This window comes from Lutjanus erythropterus, chromosome 5, assembly GCF_056507025.1.
Source record: "Lutjanus erythropterus isolate fLutEry1 chromosome 5, fLutEry1.hap2, whole genome shotgun sequence".
NCBI classification, from domain to species: Eukaryota; Metazoa; Chordata; class Actinopteri; order Lutjaniformes; family Lutjanidae; genus Lutjanus; species Lutjanus erythropterus.
This window is the reverse complement of record NC_139321.1, coordinates 10739421-10755260: the sequence shown is the minus strand read 5'-3', so window position 1 is coordinate 10755260 and position 15840 is coordinate 10739421. Positions and strand designations below refer to the sequence as shown.

At 39.2% G+C, this 15840-nt stretch overlaps 1 protein-coding gene across 2 annotated transcripts in view; it reads right to left on the bottom strand.

Annotated features, from left to right (window-relative positions):
- Positions 1–393: 393 nt before the first annotated feature.
- The window catches only part of psd2 (pleckstrin and Sec7 domain containing 2), a 50422-nt gene continuing 34975 nt past the window's right edge, over positions 394–15840 (bottom strand). The window contains exons 5-15 of one of the 2 annotated variants that reach the window (XM_084718766.1): positions 15581–15661; positions 13919–14073; positions 12869–12927; positions 8925–9014; positions 8757–8800; positions 8443–8633; positions 8258–8328; positions 7079–7236; positions 6054–6198; positions 5594–5737; positions 394–4397 (exon numbers count right to left, since the gene is read on the bottom strand). In XM_084718766.1, coding sequence (XP_084574892.1) covers positions 4164–4397; positions 5594–5737; positions 6054–6198; positions 7079–7236; positions 8258–8328; positions 8443–8633; positions 8757–8800; positions 8925–9014; positions 12869–12927; positions 13919–14073; positions 15581–15661 — 1372 coding nt within the window. In that variant the 3' untranslated portion in view covers positions 394–4163. The remainder of the gene's footprint in view (positions 4398–5593; positions 5738–6053; positions 6199–7078; positions 7237–8257; positions 8329–8442; positions 8634–8756; positions 8801–8924; positions 9015–12868; positions 12928–13918; positions 14074–15580; positions 15662–15840) is intronic. The other variant, XM_084718767.1, reaches the window with a different exon arrangement.

The window sequence follows — 15840 nt, the reverse complement described above, 5'->3', positions numbered from 1 at the left end:
TTCTGTCAGCCTTGATGAAAGTAAGTGTATAGTTTTTAAAGGTCTTGCATAATGTGAGTGAAAATTAATTTGTGTTTTTGGTGTTTGCTGACACAAAATAACTGATGGCACAGTAAAAAAAAATACTTTGATGAAAAAGAAAAACAAATTGGGAGGTTGCATCAAATCTTATCTCAGTAGCTTAGCACATGTTTGATAGATACATGTAATTTTATTTGTCTGAACATATGGTTTAATTTTTTCAATACTGCACCCTGTTTTGTCCCACAAGAATCGGTGTAACTGGATGACTTTAAGATCAAAAAGTGCATTTTCCTATGCTGGAAATTGTTGGAAACCTTTTTTTTTTTTCTTTTTTAGCAGAGATCTTAATAAATCACAACCACAATGATCTGTATAAAAGCTTACTTTATGAAGCACAGACTAAATATTCAGTAAATATGTCCTTTACATAGTATGAGCATCCTGTCAAAAAACAGTTCCGATATACAAACAAAAAGACAGATCCAATGCTGACATCAAAGTGCCGAAGTTGTCATTTTTTTCCTTTTAAATAAAACATAACAATCAACAAATATTTTTCGTCACAATCCTATATTACAGCACAGGCCTACCCTAGAACATCGGGAAACAATGGTTAGCACGACAGCCAAAGTGACTATAAGGGGACGTCTCCCTGTAAGAAAGCAGTTATTTATTCTAACAATACAGCTTTATAAAATGGTTCTTCCTCTCTGAAAACTCAGCTTCAGCATTTTGGTCTGTACAAGGATCCGCTTCCAGGATTCCAGCTGTGATTCCAGGTGTCCAGCCAAGTCCCAAAAAGGCTCTCAGACCCCGTCAGTCACTATTAATGTGATATACGAAGCAGAAAGAAGCGCTGTGTCCAGAGCCAAAGATAACGATTGTTCATACGGTTTGATATCCACGGCTCTGGTTATCTCAACATGCTTCTGTGCCACGCTGAGGCTGAGTGAGGGGGCACTAAAGCTCACTGATCTACAGTTGTGTCATAAGCTAATTACGTAGAAAGAGGAAAAGTGTGTGTTTGGTTGGGCTGGGATCGATTAAGGTGCTCACAAACAGCGGTACCGCCACCCCCTCTCACCACATCCCCACTTCCTCACAAAATTACACAAGTCCTCCTTCATGAGAAACAGCCTTAATATGTTGTGTTCCTCTGTTTGGAAAAAATGTGTGCTGGATGTCTGTTTTGCCTGTTCCTGGCTGGCAGACACGGTCTTACTTAGAAAACCAAACCAGCCTCTTCTTCTTAGAAAACAAGTCTTTTCTCCTCCTCCTCCTCCTCCTCCTCTTTCTCTTCACCCACGTGGAGGATGTTTTGATGGCTACTCTGCTGGTGGAGTTGTTTTGCTGCTCTTACCCTCTCCACTCCAGTACGCTGACAGGTTTCTTGACTTTTGCACGTTAAGCTGGAGCAGTCCTGCTGCTACACTCTCCAATCAGCCGGTCTGTGTCTAAGATACGCCAGGACCTGCTTTCCCAAAAACATCCTCATCCGTTAGGAAGGGCAGCAGTGGGTAGGACACGCCATAGACATGCATACGTAGACGTCACATTCGCCTTGGATTGTACATCAGCATCATCGCCATATTGGACCATTTATGAGTCATTTTTATAATCAAGGTTTCATGATCTACGTGAAATAAGTAGGAGAAAAAATTCTCCAACTGTATGTAGATCATTAACCATTGATTATTTCACAGATTTGTTAAGATTGCAGCACCCTGATGGGGTTTATTTTGCAATAACGACCTGTTCACTGTACATGATCCCACGTATTACATGGCTTTGTTAAAATACTCTATCCTGATTGGTCAATTACAGCATTCTACGGTCTGTTGTTCCTGAATAGCAGTGCTACTATGGATGCAGTTTTAATCACAGACTCTGGAAGAGCAATAAACTCATTTTTAAATCAATAAAATATTTTTTTTTAATCAGTGAAATCATTTGTAAATCAATATTTTGTGTCTATTTAAAGATTTTTTTAATAAGTGGCAGTATAATAAGTGGGATAATGTACAATGAAAAGATTATTATTGAGAAATAAACATCAGGGTCATTGCACCATACTGCCGGGGTTTATTTTCAATAATGACCTGTTTACTGTACATTATCCCACTTATTACACAGCCTTGTTAAATACTCAATTCTGATTGGTCAACTGCAGCATTCTAAGGTCTGATCTTTCTGAATGGCAGCACTGCTATGGATGCAGTTCTACGTATAAACTCTGGAGGAGGAATAAAATTATTTTTAAATCAATAGAATATATATATATTTTTTTTTTTTAAATAAGTGGCCATGTAATAAGTGAGATAATGTATAGTAAGCACATCATTATTGCAAAATAAACTCCAACAGGGTGACGCTGGATCCCGACATGAAGCATGTAAAGAATGTAAATCTTATAGTGCTTTTTATTCTGACAATGTACATGTATTTGTTCACAGGTCAGTCTTGCCTGATCCAGTATGACAGCAACGTTGATGCATCGCAGCAACAAGCCAAAGCGGTCAACGCCACATCTATGCATGTATGTCTTTCAGAAACACACCACTGCTACTAAATGCCCAGTACGAGGTCAAATAAGCTAAGATAGGTCCATATGACATGTTATAACATGAACATAGATTGGTTAGATTTTCTATTTGTAGAGGTAAAGGTACATCATTTGTCATGAAGATGATGGCCACCTCTGATGAAGATGCTTTTGAGAGATCGAGGCCTGTTTGTGATGGCGATCTTATTCAGCAGGAGGCCATCAGATTGTTTCTCACCAAACATGCTCAAGAAATTCTTCATACAAAAACATGACCCTGCTATATTTACTGCTTCCTGCTGCCCACAGCTTCAACATCTCGACTGGAACCACTTAAAAAAACACATATACACCAGCTGACCCACTCATACGGTACGCCTCCCACCCACACTTTGCTGCTCTGCCCTTCATTTTGATCTTGAGAAAGCTCACACCCAACCATATATCGTTACATCTCAGCTCTATCAACTTAGTGCACTCTGTTGATATATAAGAGGAGTAGTTTGTAGGATAAAACAGAACATGGCACAGTGCTTTCAATCACTCACATACCGTTATCCTCTTCAGATTTGTAAGAAAAACAAACAGAGTTGAATACATGTCAGTATTTGGGGTAGCGGCAGCTTAAAAAAAAAATCACAGACTTGTGATCACTCTGACTAACACTCTCCAAATCCCTCAACAACTAGTGTCAAGGTGCCCTTGAGTAAGGCACTCAACCTCCAGTTCCTCTGGTGGAACAGCTTAGTGAACAGTTAAAACCATGGCTGTTCCACCTGGCAGCTCCTTTACACTTACGAACGCATGTTAACTGTACGAATGTCGAGACGTAAATCGCTGAAAAAGAGCAAGCACGCTGAGTGTAAACCCTTCCTGGGGTGAATAAAGGTTTGTAGAATTAAATAAATAAATAAATATGCTATACATGGCAGGGATTGATCCTTCTGAGAAGTTCATTTGAGAGTTTTTGTAGCTCTGGGACAGATATGTTGTATTTCCACCACCCATACTGCAATGTAGGTCCATACACACGCCTGTGAGTGGCTGGGTGTGTAAACATGAGTGAGAAAAAAACAGGCCAAAATGCTACAGTAGTACCATCTCCATCTGAGTCACTGCCTGACTCCTGGACTGCAGGACAGAGAGGACAAACAAACCAGTCCGCCTCTCTTTGTTCTCTATCTGGCCTTAAAATAATACATCATAAATTACTCAAAGTTCTGCTCGTAACTAAAAACACATTTCAACTAAAGACGACTGCATTGCTCTGAGTTTCGTTTCAAAATAATACTGATGTTGTTATAAATAGTGATCACAGTTATGATCATTTTAATGTGCAATAATAAAAGTTCAAAGAACTGAGGTTTGGCGGGGTCACCTGTCGGGCATCAAGCTCTTCATCTTCTTCATCTATTGCTCAAGGACAGAAACTTATCACCAGGGTTGATAAATTCTGGGAATGATAGTGACGGTCAAGAGGAACGAAGGAGCCCAAAACAGAAAATGTGATAAAAAAAAAAAAAACACAGTTGGAGGATTAAGCTAGTTTGGCTTGGAGGGATGTTGCTTTGTGGGTCTCTGGTCCTCCTTCCTCCCCTCAGCTCCTCTGTCCCGGGGCAGTGCATCCGGCGGCCCTCCCGTTCAGCCCGCCACCATGAGCCTGGCTGATGGACGGTGAGGACTGCGTCTTGCGGAGATGGCACTCGCGGCCGGCCAGGCCGCCCTCCATGATCAGGCCGCCCATCACGCTGGCCTCAATCTTCTCAAGGTCGTCCGTCTCTGCACGGATTTTGGCCTGCAGGAGGCTGATGTACGTCTCATACCGAGTCTTCTGCTCAGAGAGAGGAGAGGAGGAAAGAAAGTGAGATCAAAAGAAGATGAAAGAAGAGTTTAGAAACTGTCACCTGAGTACTGGCTTTATTCATGATAGCTTTAACATATATTTTTAATTTTGACAGATTCTGTTTTTTCCTTTGCTTGATTGAGGCATTAAAGGGATATTATTTAATGTTGGGTTTATGAGGTGCTTATCAATAGTATATTACCCACAGTAGATGCCAGTCAGCACCAAAAGGTGTTTTAGATATTTTGGTCCAAATCTGTTTAAGTGTACACTATATACTTTAGAATATTTTCATCACTTTACCTTGCAGCCAGTCAGCCTTGTTCCATCAGAAAGCTGCTGTTATATAAGCCAAATATCCCTCTCTCCGATCATTTTACCTCGCAGAACATGGGAGTCGCTTGTCTACTGCTGCTGTTAGTTTGTTTGTGTTAATGCATGACTTTGGTGAATCCAAACAAACCTTTTAAAACACTGAAGGCACAAAACCAGAGACCAGCAGCTCCCATCTTCTCTAAGGTAAAAATAAGTGATTTCACCGATGGAGATTGGTTTATTTTAGAATAACAATATTTATGAGTTATGAGTGAGTTATGTAACGGTGATTTCCCCGACAGAGAAGGCTGTCTGAAGGCAAAGTTAAGTGGTGAAAAGATTTTTCGCATGGAAGTTTTTAAGTGTCTAAAATACCTTTTGTTGCTGACCCTGTCCACAGCAATACATTGCTTAGCCTCTGTGCTGGTGCCCCTCTCTGCTTTTCCAAATTGAGCGTGTGTCGACCTCCATCTACTGTAGGTAACACACTGACTATGAATACCTCATACAACCCCACATCAAATAATCCGAACTATCCCTTTAATATAAGAACTGACAGTTTAAGACACTTAAAGAAACCTAACATGATTCAAACTCGATTTAAATCGCATAAAAGAAACTGATGAAGTTATCATGAGATTTAAAATGTGCTAACCGACTATCTTCCTGGCTACTAATAAAACAAATAAATATATATTGTAAATTAATTAAATATTATAAATGATGTACTAAAATAGAATGGGTATGAAGAGAAAACAGCAGTGACACTGGCCATCTGTCATGTCTTTTGGTCTCTTAGCTGAAAAACAAACATAGAAATTAACCACAAAAAAACTGTCAAATTAAGCGAAGCTCTGTAAAGCCTGTACCTCGTACGTGAGGTAGTGCTCTTTGAGCCGGAACTCCTCCCACTCGCGGCTTTTGGGGTCGGCTGAGGGCGAGTTTTTCCGGTGCTCCTCCAGCTCCAGGCTCATCTGCTTCAGCTTGCTCTCATGACTCAGCAGCTGCTCCTCCTGCACCAATCACAGGCCGGACAAAAACCGGAAGACCCCCAACACAGCCAATCAGATGCAAGCAAGGACACAAATAGAATATGTTAAAATGCCCAACCCTGCGTAGAGATTTTTAATGTAGAGGGATGGTGCATGCTGCTGTGATAAACTGTATATCATGTGCAATACAAAATATCAGTCATGATTAGTCATTTATTGCAGCACTGACAATAGTATATTTTGTTTCAAGAGTAAAATATAAGCCAATAGAGTGTTATAGATGCTCTTGTTCCTACTGCATGTCATCATCTGTGTGTGTGTGTGTGTGTGTGTGTACCTGGTTGAGTCTGGTGGATGAGGACGGCAGGATGGGCCGGCAGAATTTCTTCATGGAGCCGATGGCGGCAGGGAAGGCCGGAGCGGAGAACAGCGCTGCCACCAGGTTTATCCGGAAGATCCAGGACATCATCTCCTCCTCGCTTCTGGAAATAGAGAAAGTGGAGAGTGCAGTGAGGGGTTGATGAAGGCCAAGAGAGCAGCTGAGGAGTGCATACAGCGAAAATTGCTTGACTGATGTTTCTTTTGTTGTGCACCTGACACAGGTTCTCCTGCAAGAAAAAGCCTGGAACATTCGACGGGCTGCAGAAAATGACAGCAAGAGAAAATTGTTCCAGTTCACAGAATGTAGTTTAAATTATGTCATCATCTCTATCAATAAACTATTATTTTGACATTGTGTGCCTATATGAACAATCTTGATCTTTTAGAGTTAAATGAAATATTTTGAATTCAAAGGGATATTTTTTTTTTCAGCAAATTAACTGCGATTTTGACTGTTACATGTTCACAGCAGCAGCACTGCAGAATAGAGAGTTTATATTTGAGCTTACATATCACCTGTGACTACCAAACTCTGCAGACACACTGCAAAGAGGAGGCTGTGTGACCTTCGAAAAGATTTTGACTCATACTCAAGAACTTTGTTTGATTTTTATCAAAATGACAAACCTACACATTACAAAAACATCAGGAGAGATTTGTCCTGTCGACCCAAGATAAATTCTACTGCGGGCAAATTAAAATGACAGTGGATTTGGGTACCACATCATACTCGTATGCAGATGTAATCAGTCATTTTTCAGTGACCTGAAGAAATCTTTTAGCCAGAAGAGAGGAGAGGCACAACATAGAAACAGGTCATCACCATCATTCATCTATTTTCTACATCAGCTTATCCTTTTCAGGAGTTACAAAAAATTCAAATCATATATGTATAAAATAAAAAATTCCATATTATTTGTCTTATTTCCTGTACTTCCGAGTTCAACTTTATGAAGCGTGTTGAAAACTTGGGTGACTTACGGGGCCTGCAGCAGAAAGACCCTCCAGTCTGACGTTTTGAGCTTCAGCACGTTGGCTCTCTTGCTGTAGTCGGTGGCACGAGTGGCTAAAGCGTGGTGGATCCGCACGGCGTTCTTCAGGTCCACCTCTGAAATGTCGGCGTCAGGCTTGTACTCATCCTGTGAAAGTACCAGATAAAAAAAACATGTACATGTATCAGCAAATTAAATGTAAGACTCCAGTGAAGTAAAAATACAGTCATATTCTTTGGAGTAAATACATATGTCAGTTCATGATTATAAGTAAGATAAAACCACAATATCTGGTTAAAGAACATTTGTTCAATTATTCCTGTGAAAATATATTTGTCCTTAATGATATTAACATGCCTGTCACTACAGTTGAGGCAATATCAAGGTAGGATTCCCAGTGCCTATTATTATTATTGTTATGGTTCTGTTTCATAGTTTATAAATTGCTTTTAAATAAATAAATAGGCAAATGCCATCTTGTCTCATTTTGCCTACAGACATGCTGTTGTCATAATAAATCTAGTCAACTTCCTTGTGTAGATTTGACTGATGATTGCCCCACTTTTTAGGACGTTTTAGGACCTGTAGCCACTCTGCAGGCAGACATAAAATGTAGGTTTTATGATATGGAGCCTGTACATGTTGTTATGTTTCAGTCCATTTCGTCATTTTGTCTCTTATAGCAGAGAGCAGAAGAGTATCTTGCATTCAGTGCGTATCTATAATACACAAATGCCTAAAATGGCTCACTTCACTTCACTCAGAGGAACAGTCCTCATTACATAAAACAGTAAACCTATATAATCAGTAATAATCAAGTTAAAACATAGTTAAAATATCACAGAGAAATAGACGCTAATTCAGTTTATTCAGGTTGAATATTTCAGTGTTACATGTGGATAGTACAGCCTTCCTACCAGCAGGGGGAGACAAACACACAGTAGAGAAGCCCTGCCTCATTTCCTCTCTTAGTGCTCCCTCTAGCTCACTCCCTCTCAAACACACACACACAAGCACACACACACACACACACACACACACACACACACACACACACACACACACACACACACACACAGCAGAGCAGCTAGCAGCATCCACCACCGCAATGACAGCAGTGGTGGATGTGTGTTTCTATGGTAACAGAGCAGAGGACGAGATGCGGTACCTTCTGGAGATACAAGATCATCCCCTTCAGAACCGCATAGAACTTCTTCCAACCACGCCGACCCCTCGGGGCTTGAAGAGAGGAGAGTGAAGAAAAAAAATTTACTCTTCTGTCACATTCACATGTTTACAGTAACTTCAGTCAAACATGTGTGTGTGTGTGTGTGTGTGTGTGTGATCACTCACTGCGTTTGCCGTCCATGTCGGCGTGGCTTTTGCGGGTCAGCACTCCATGTTTGTAGGTGACGGCATTTAAGAGAATGGGTATGGCGATGAAAGGGTTACTGCCGTCCGTTACCCTGGCAACACGCTTACTCCCGCCCTCACACTGCTCCTCCACCAGCTCTGACAGACTCTTCCTCAGCTCCTCCTCCTCACTGCACACACAAACACCCATTCAGATAAACCTGAACCAGCACATTATTCAAGTGTACTTACTTCTTAAAAACTTGCACACTCCAAATACTTCTCCTTTATGTGAACACAGAATGCATACTCACACTGCCCACTCCAGCTTCTCATTCTTGATTGAGTTATACAAGACCTGCGAGGGCGCAGCAATAATAAAGAGAAAAAAATCTTAAACTTTTTCTTTATTCTTGGATTTCTTTTACTTCAACTACAGAGACGTACTTCAGTTCTGAGGCTCAGGCGGAGAGGGACTGTACCTTTAATAAGTCTTTAGGGAAATCCTTGCCATTATTGAGACCGTCTAGATTACTGATAAACTGTTGGCAAGACATCTTCTTCCCAATGTTCTGAGGAGAGGAGACCATACAGTCAGAAATTACAAAACAGTCAGTTCAAGTTTGAGATGACATTTCAACTTAAAATATTTAGCACAGACTTTTTTTGTTTGGAGCTACACTGGTTAAACTTAAGCTGAGCTGAGTATCATAGAAGTTGACAAATGTTTAAACTCTTTTAAACGTTTTTGTCAACATTTACAGCAGTTATGTTTACATTTTCAACCAAGGGAGCACATCTCTTTACAATCTTAGCGAGGGAACAGTGGTTTACTGGGAAGGAACTTCAGCCCTGGGACTGGGGGTTACTTTATGCTGTTTACAAGGTTCATTATTAGAGGATGGGTCAACTCAATTTAATGAATTATTAACATTAAAATACCCTCTGTTTGAGACTGAACAGACTATGAAGCCACACTCTATTCTAAAAACAGGTGTTTTATGGCCATCCCTAAGACTCTTCTTGGATTTGCTTCAATCTGCAGATACAATCAGCATAGATGTAATTTACTCAGTGACATCAATAACTAACCTGTGATGAAGTGTTTGCCACAGATGCACAGGTACTGACCTGGCACTGTTAACAGTGCTTAATTTCACCCGGGCTATGTAGTCCTGGGAAGGTCTATGTCTGTTTATGTAATTTTGTATAGGTTCTTATGTGTAGTCTCTTGTGTTGCTCTGTGCAGCTCGTAGAGGAACATTGTTTCATGTCACTGTGTTAAAGGAAGCTGACAATAAAAGACAGTATACAGTCAATTGCAGTTTTGCAGCCGTCCACAGGGTGGCAGTGTGATGTTGCTGGTTCTACTGGTGGTGGTGAGTGGGGCTCCACCTCTACTAGAGCAGGGGGAGTATCAGCCTACAGTACCTTTCCGTGTGTTTTAACCTCTAATTACGATGCATCATTAGATGGTGATAACATAGGGAGGTGTTAATGGCCCTCTGAGTCAGGCCTGTAGCCTAAACAGATACAAATTTAGAGCTGAAATGGAAGAGACTCACTGCTGTTAAAAAAAGAGAAAAAAAAATATTTGATTTGTGGCTTTTTATTCACATTTTCCACTGAAGAGAACAGATGAGACAACACAGTTCCCTTTTCTAAGAAAAGTACAAAAAAAAAAAAAAAACATGCGTCACAAAAGGTTTTATGCTCCATTTATTAATAATATCCAGCTAGCTGCTAACATGGTGTAGTTCACAGCTGTAATCCTACTGGATGAATAATGTGGTTTACCATTATTATTATTATTATTATTATTATTATTATTTTTATTATTATTATATTTTCATGCAAAGGTAGAGGGACAGTTCATTCTTACTAAATTAAAATCTTACATTCAGGATACCCCCAGGGTTCTCTATGGTAAATTTAAGATTTTTTAAGACCTTTTTAATACCAATTAAAATGAAATTTAATGTCAACTTCACAGCCATATTGGCAAAAGTATGAAGGATATAATGGAAAATCAGTTTGGATTTTAAGCTCTAGAAAAGATTTATTTACAAAGTATTTGAATTTATTTTAACATTTCATGATAATATTCACTCACTCATACAAAATCACTCTCTGAGGTGTGTGTGTGTGTGTGTGTGTGTACTCTAACAACAGGTATAACATGCAGCACATTAAGATCAGAAAACCGCCATCTATTCTCAATCTGCTCTGAGTGTGTGTCAGTGAGTGTCACAAGAACCTATAGTCTTCAGAGTACAGCTGCAATGATTAGTCATTAACCGATTAGTTGTCAATAGGGCTGGGCAATATATTGATATTATATCGATATCATGATATGAGACTAGATTTGCTCTCAGATTTTGATGATCGTTTTATCATGATAGGACATAAGTTTTGTCTTTTCCTGATTTCAAAGGCTACATTACAGTAAAGTAATGAACATTTTCTGAACTTTCCAGACTGTTCTAGCTCTTCTATTATTCGTCTTTATCCACGTAGTCTTTCTGTCCACGTTACTGACGATAATTTATCAAAAATCTAATTTTATTATTATCCAGTCCTAGTTATCGCCAATTAAATTCATCACCAACTCCTTCATTAATCGATTAATCATTTTGAGTCATTTCTGAAGAACAAAAAATATTCTCTGATGTCACCTTCTTAAATTTGAATATTTTCTGGTTTCTTTACTCCTCTATTAGTGAACTGAATACCTCTGGGTTGTGGACAAAACCCTTTCCCATCATCACCCTGGGCTTTCGGAAAAAAATTATCACCATATTTCTCTATTTTCTGACATTTTATGGACCAAACAGCTAATTAATTGGGAAAAGGACTGACAGATTAATTGATAATGAAAATAATTGTTAGTTACAGCCCGTCTTCAGACCTCTGGATTTTGGTGATGTATGCCGTCTAGTTGCTTAAACATACAAAAGCGAGCACAATCTTTTAGTCAGGAAACACTTTTGAATGTTGTGCCGATTTTGTCATTTGAAGAATATGAGCAGTGGTCTGAAATGGTTTACAGGAGTCCTCTGGCTTATTTTGGACCAGAGTGTATAGAAATACACTGATCTAAACAGTAACTGTACGGTCATAACATTCAAATAGTAAAAGAGTAAACTGTAATGTTACACACACACAAAACATTTTGTACATTTGACAATTATTTATGATGTTAAGGTATTCATTTAAGCCTACAAAAGCATCTTTTGTAAACCAAATTCAATCATTTTAAGGACTTATGTTAAGAAAATTTAAGGTTTTTTCTCACTGTGGTAAGACTCTGCAGGTACCCTGTACATTATAAAATGTTTAGCCTCTTCAAATTTGAATCTGCTGTTTGCTTTTGTTAAAGGTAGAATCCGTAGAATCAGTTGCTGTATGTAGACACACCAGAAAGATTATTGATAGTTCGCTCTCGTTCCCAGGACGTCAAATACCGACATTTTGGTTGGGTAAAGTGTCCCAATCACAGCAGAATAATGAAAAAATAAGAAGGTGTGGGCAGAGGACGGGGTCTCTGAGGATGCAGGCTCCATTACACATTTCTTGTGGGTTATAGGTGATGATTGAGTGGGATTATTTTTGTCTAGACAATACAATGTTTTATGGGAATATCCTGCACAAACTTTAACTTTAATCTAGATATCGTGATTTGCAACAGTGCAAAGGAAAAACATGACCGTTCAATTCCATTTCTCCCAGTTAATACCTGCACTGAATTTTATTTAAAGTAGAATACATATCAACCAATATTGAAGCAGCCAAATATTTTTGTGTCACTTAACAACGCTGATTGAAAAATTATATCTGTGTATGTTTTAACATGAGCCCAGTATGACAGCAGTTTTAAAACTATGACTTAAATTCTATTGTTAGCTGAGAAGAGGAGGCACAGATGTCAATGAGGAGAGTGTTAGTTCTATAATTATACTTACCACCTGCAGGGGCACAGAGAGAAACCAGGGGGCCAGATTTGGTTAACAGGGGAACGGTTTGAAAGGGAGGAAAGGGAAATTGAAAAGAGAGAAAGGATATTAGTTAGAGGAGGGATATTCATTAAAAACACTATTAGCAGGGAGCAAAAGGAGTTGAGCAGGAGGGTCGAGGAAAAGCACAGGACAGGACCTATGATACTGATCGCGTTATGTTGGCCGGACCACAGTGCTCCAGTTTAAAACTGAACAGATGAGACTATTCGAGGAGAGGAGAGACAGAAAGAGGTCAGAAAGTAGGCCGCTGAGGAGAGAGAAAAGGGTAGAGAGAAAGACACGGAAAAGAACAAGACATGGAAAAGAAGATGTGAGATGAGACACGCTATCGCTGACAAAGGGCTGTCTGAACACTTTGTTTTGCAGGAGGATTAGAGGATATAGGTAAGATGGAGAACTCCAGTACATACATGTCCGTGTAGGTCGGTGTTGAGCAGCATAAGGGCGCATGTCAATGTGTGGGCTCCATCTACAACAAGACAATACACAAGGCTGAGGTCAGCTAAATGTCACTCATACACACACAAATTCATGTGAAAAGTGTTGGGAGTAACTATTTCCATTTAATTAAATTACAAAATATATGTTATTGTAATTATTTACAGTTAATGAGAAAATATATAATTAAATTACAGTTACTAATCAAAGTGTTGGTGAGTAAAAAGGTTATATAATTCTGTTGCTTTGCATCTTTTGGTATATTTGTGGACAGCATGGTTCAGCAAATTGAGCTGCATTCGAGTGCAACACCATTACAGCTAGGACGCCTTACAAGGAGTTGTCTCAGTTTCAAGACAGATTCCATTCATTGGACAGTATGCCCTCAGATTTTGAGCAGTTTTTCCTGTCTTCCAAACAAATCAATGTGCACTTCTCTAGGCAACCTGAGTCTGCCATACCTACAACCAGCCAACTACACTGAGGCAGGTGGCTCTAAGGTTGGACAGGAATTCCTTTCAGCATTAGAAATTCAGTGCTAAGCTTGTTCTTTTGTTTGTTTGATTGAAATGCTCAATGTCAAACCTGGGGAAACACCTACAGTCACATAAAATGAAGCTGTTGGTTGACATTGCCTGGTTTAAAGTTTTATGACTTTTCAATTTTAATGCCCAGTTTAATAAGTCATATTATACATACTTTGATGAATAATGCATTACTTGTTGCAAAAGTAACCTTCCCAACACTCCACGTGAATGCAATGTCACACATTCCTTTACAGTACATGCTGACAGTCAATAGCCTGCATGCTGTATCTGATCTGATTTGATTCAGTATTTACATTTGTCATGGTCACATTTGAAGGTTTATGCAAGCAGCACCGTGTAAATATGTTACAGTCTTGTGTATTTATTTAACTGAGATCAATATGGTATTAGTAATACAAAATCTATATGAATATATTCATGGTGTGGTATTTTGAAGAGTTTTTTTCTCTTTATAATATTGTTTATGTATATTACCAAACATGTCATCATCATCACCACCGCCCTCACGACTCTGACCTTCAGAGGTGGGCGTCTGTGGGTTGCAGTGGCAGAAGCGTCTGGAGAAATGTACGAGGACCCGCTCTCTCTCCTGGGTCTCTCCCATCAGTGGAAAGGCCTTTAAGAAGTTCCTATCACGCACACAAATGAAATCACAAGGTCAACAGGAGGTCAAATGTTTCCCTTGATGCTTCTCTGGAAAATAAATGATTTAAATCACTGCTGGCAGAAGATAGAGTTTGCAGAGGAATGGAAATGACAGCTTTGTTGGAAACCTTATGAAACACTTCACTCTGAGAAAAACTGCAACAGACAGCCTGCTTTTTAAAACTTGGCCTAGTGGTCATGCGCTGTCGTATATTGTCAGAAGGAAGGATTGTGTCATCTCTTTGTGTCTGTGTGTGTATGAACTTGCTGCACTTTTGAACTATAAATAAATGGGTTTGATTTTGAAACTGCTTGCCAGAGTCAACAGGTTTCATACAGGTTGCAGACCAATTTTCATATCATACATTTTGAGGTGAAACATAAATGCAGTGATGTATTTGTCTAACAATCAATAAGACCATTGTAGACTTGTCACAATACCAGCTATTCTACAACTATTCTGATCATCAATTCACTATTTTAATCAATTTTCAAGATAACGTGCTAAACATTTGCTGGTTCCACTTTCTCAAATAAGAGAATTTACTCAGGATTTCTTTTTATAGATCATTAAAAATTCAATAGTTTGGTTTGACAAAATATAACATGAACATTTCACAGGTTAAGTGAGTAATCTATTAATAACAAAAAATAGATGAATTAATAATTAAATCAATTGTTACTTTCAGCCCTACATTAATGCTCCTAATAACATTTTTTAAATTCATCTGCAAAAAAGAAAACCGATTGAAAGACGACAATAGAGTAGAGTAGAATAGAGTAGAAGCTCTGCTGGGTCTTTCTGTTGATCAGATACAGAAATTCTTTGGAAACTTCAGGTTTACTGTGATTATTCCATCTTGTGACAGGCTCTTGGATGAAATATTCTGTAGTATCGATAATTAAAATCCAAAACAAACAAACAATCCAAGGCACAATGTAGAGTTTGTGCAAAATTAAAATAGCTAACAATGACCCTGATCAAGACCTATGTTGGTTACAAAGCACTGGTCATTTTAAGTACATATTGCCATGCAAAATGAAGGAATTTTAATTCTGCACAAACTCTACAGTGTGCCTCATATTGTTTTTTGAAGGATTTTTTATTGCGACTATATTTCAACCATTCAATGAGAATGCACTGATTGAAAGAAATTTTGGAGGCAGTGACCTTCATTTAGCCAGACTTTAGGTATGTTACATGTTACTTTCTCACAACAGTAAGATAATCTGGCCCAGTCTGAAGTGCACACATGAGGCCCTTAAACTGAACAGCCTGCGCTGAAGGCAGCAGTTTGAGACAGCAACATGTCAGGTACATGGCAGTGTGATGCACTCTGCTGCTGTCAGCTCCAGTGGCTAACTGTACTCAACACGACAGCTTGATTAGCACAAAGCTAATGCCTTGTGAAGGGGGAATGTGGGGAATACACATGTGTATCGATGTCTACATCACACACTCATCACTTCCAAGTGCTGACTGTGCATTACCTCAGGGCTCGATCCAGCGACAGGCCGGAGAAATCAAAGAAGCTCAGGTACTCTGACGCCACCAGCTGGCTGAATTCGTTACTGCAGGGAGACAGAAAGAGAACATCAGCACATCAACGTGGCACAGAAGATGCCTGAATGTGTTATATAAATGTTTTCTTACTGTGTTAGATAATGCTCTTCCAGTGATGTTTTAAAGCAACAGTTCACCCCAAAATCAAAACTACATATTTTTCCTGGAGATATCTGCCTTAGAGTAG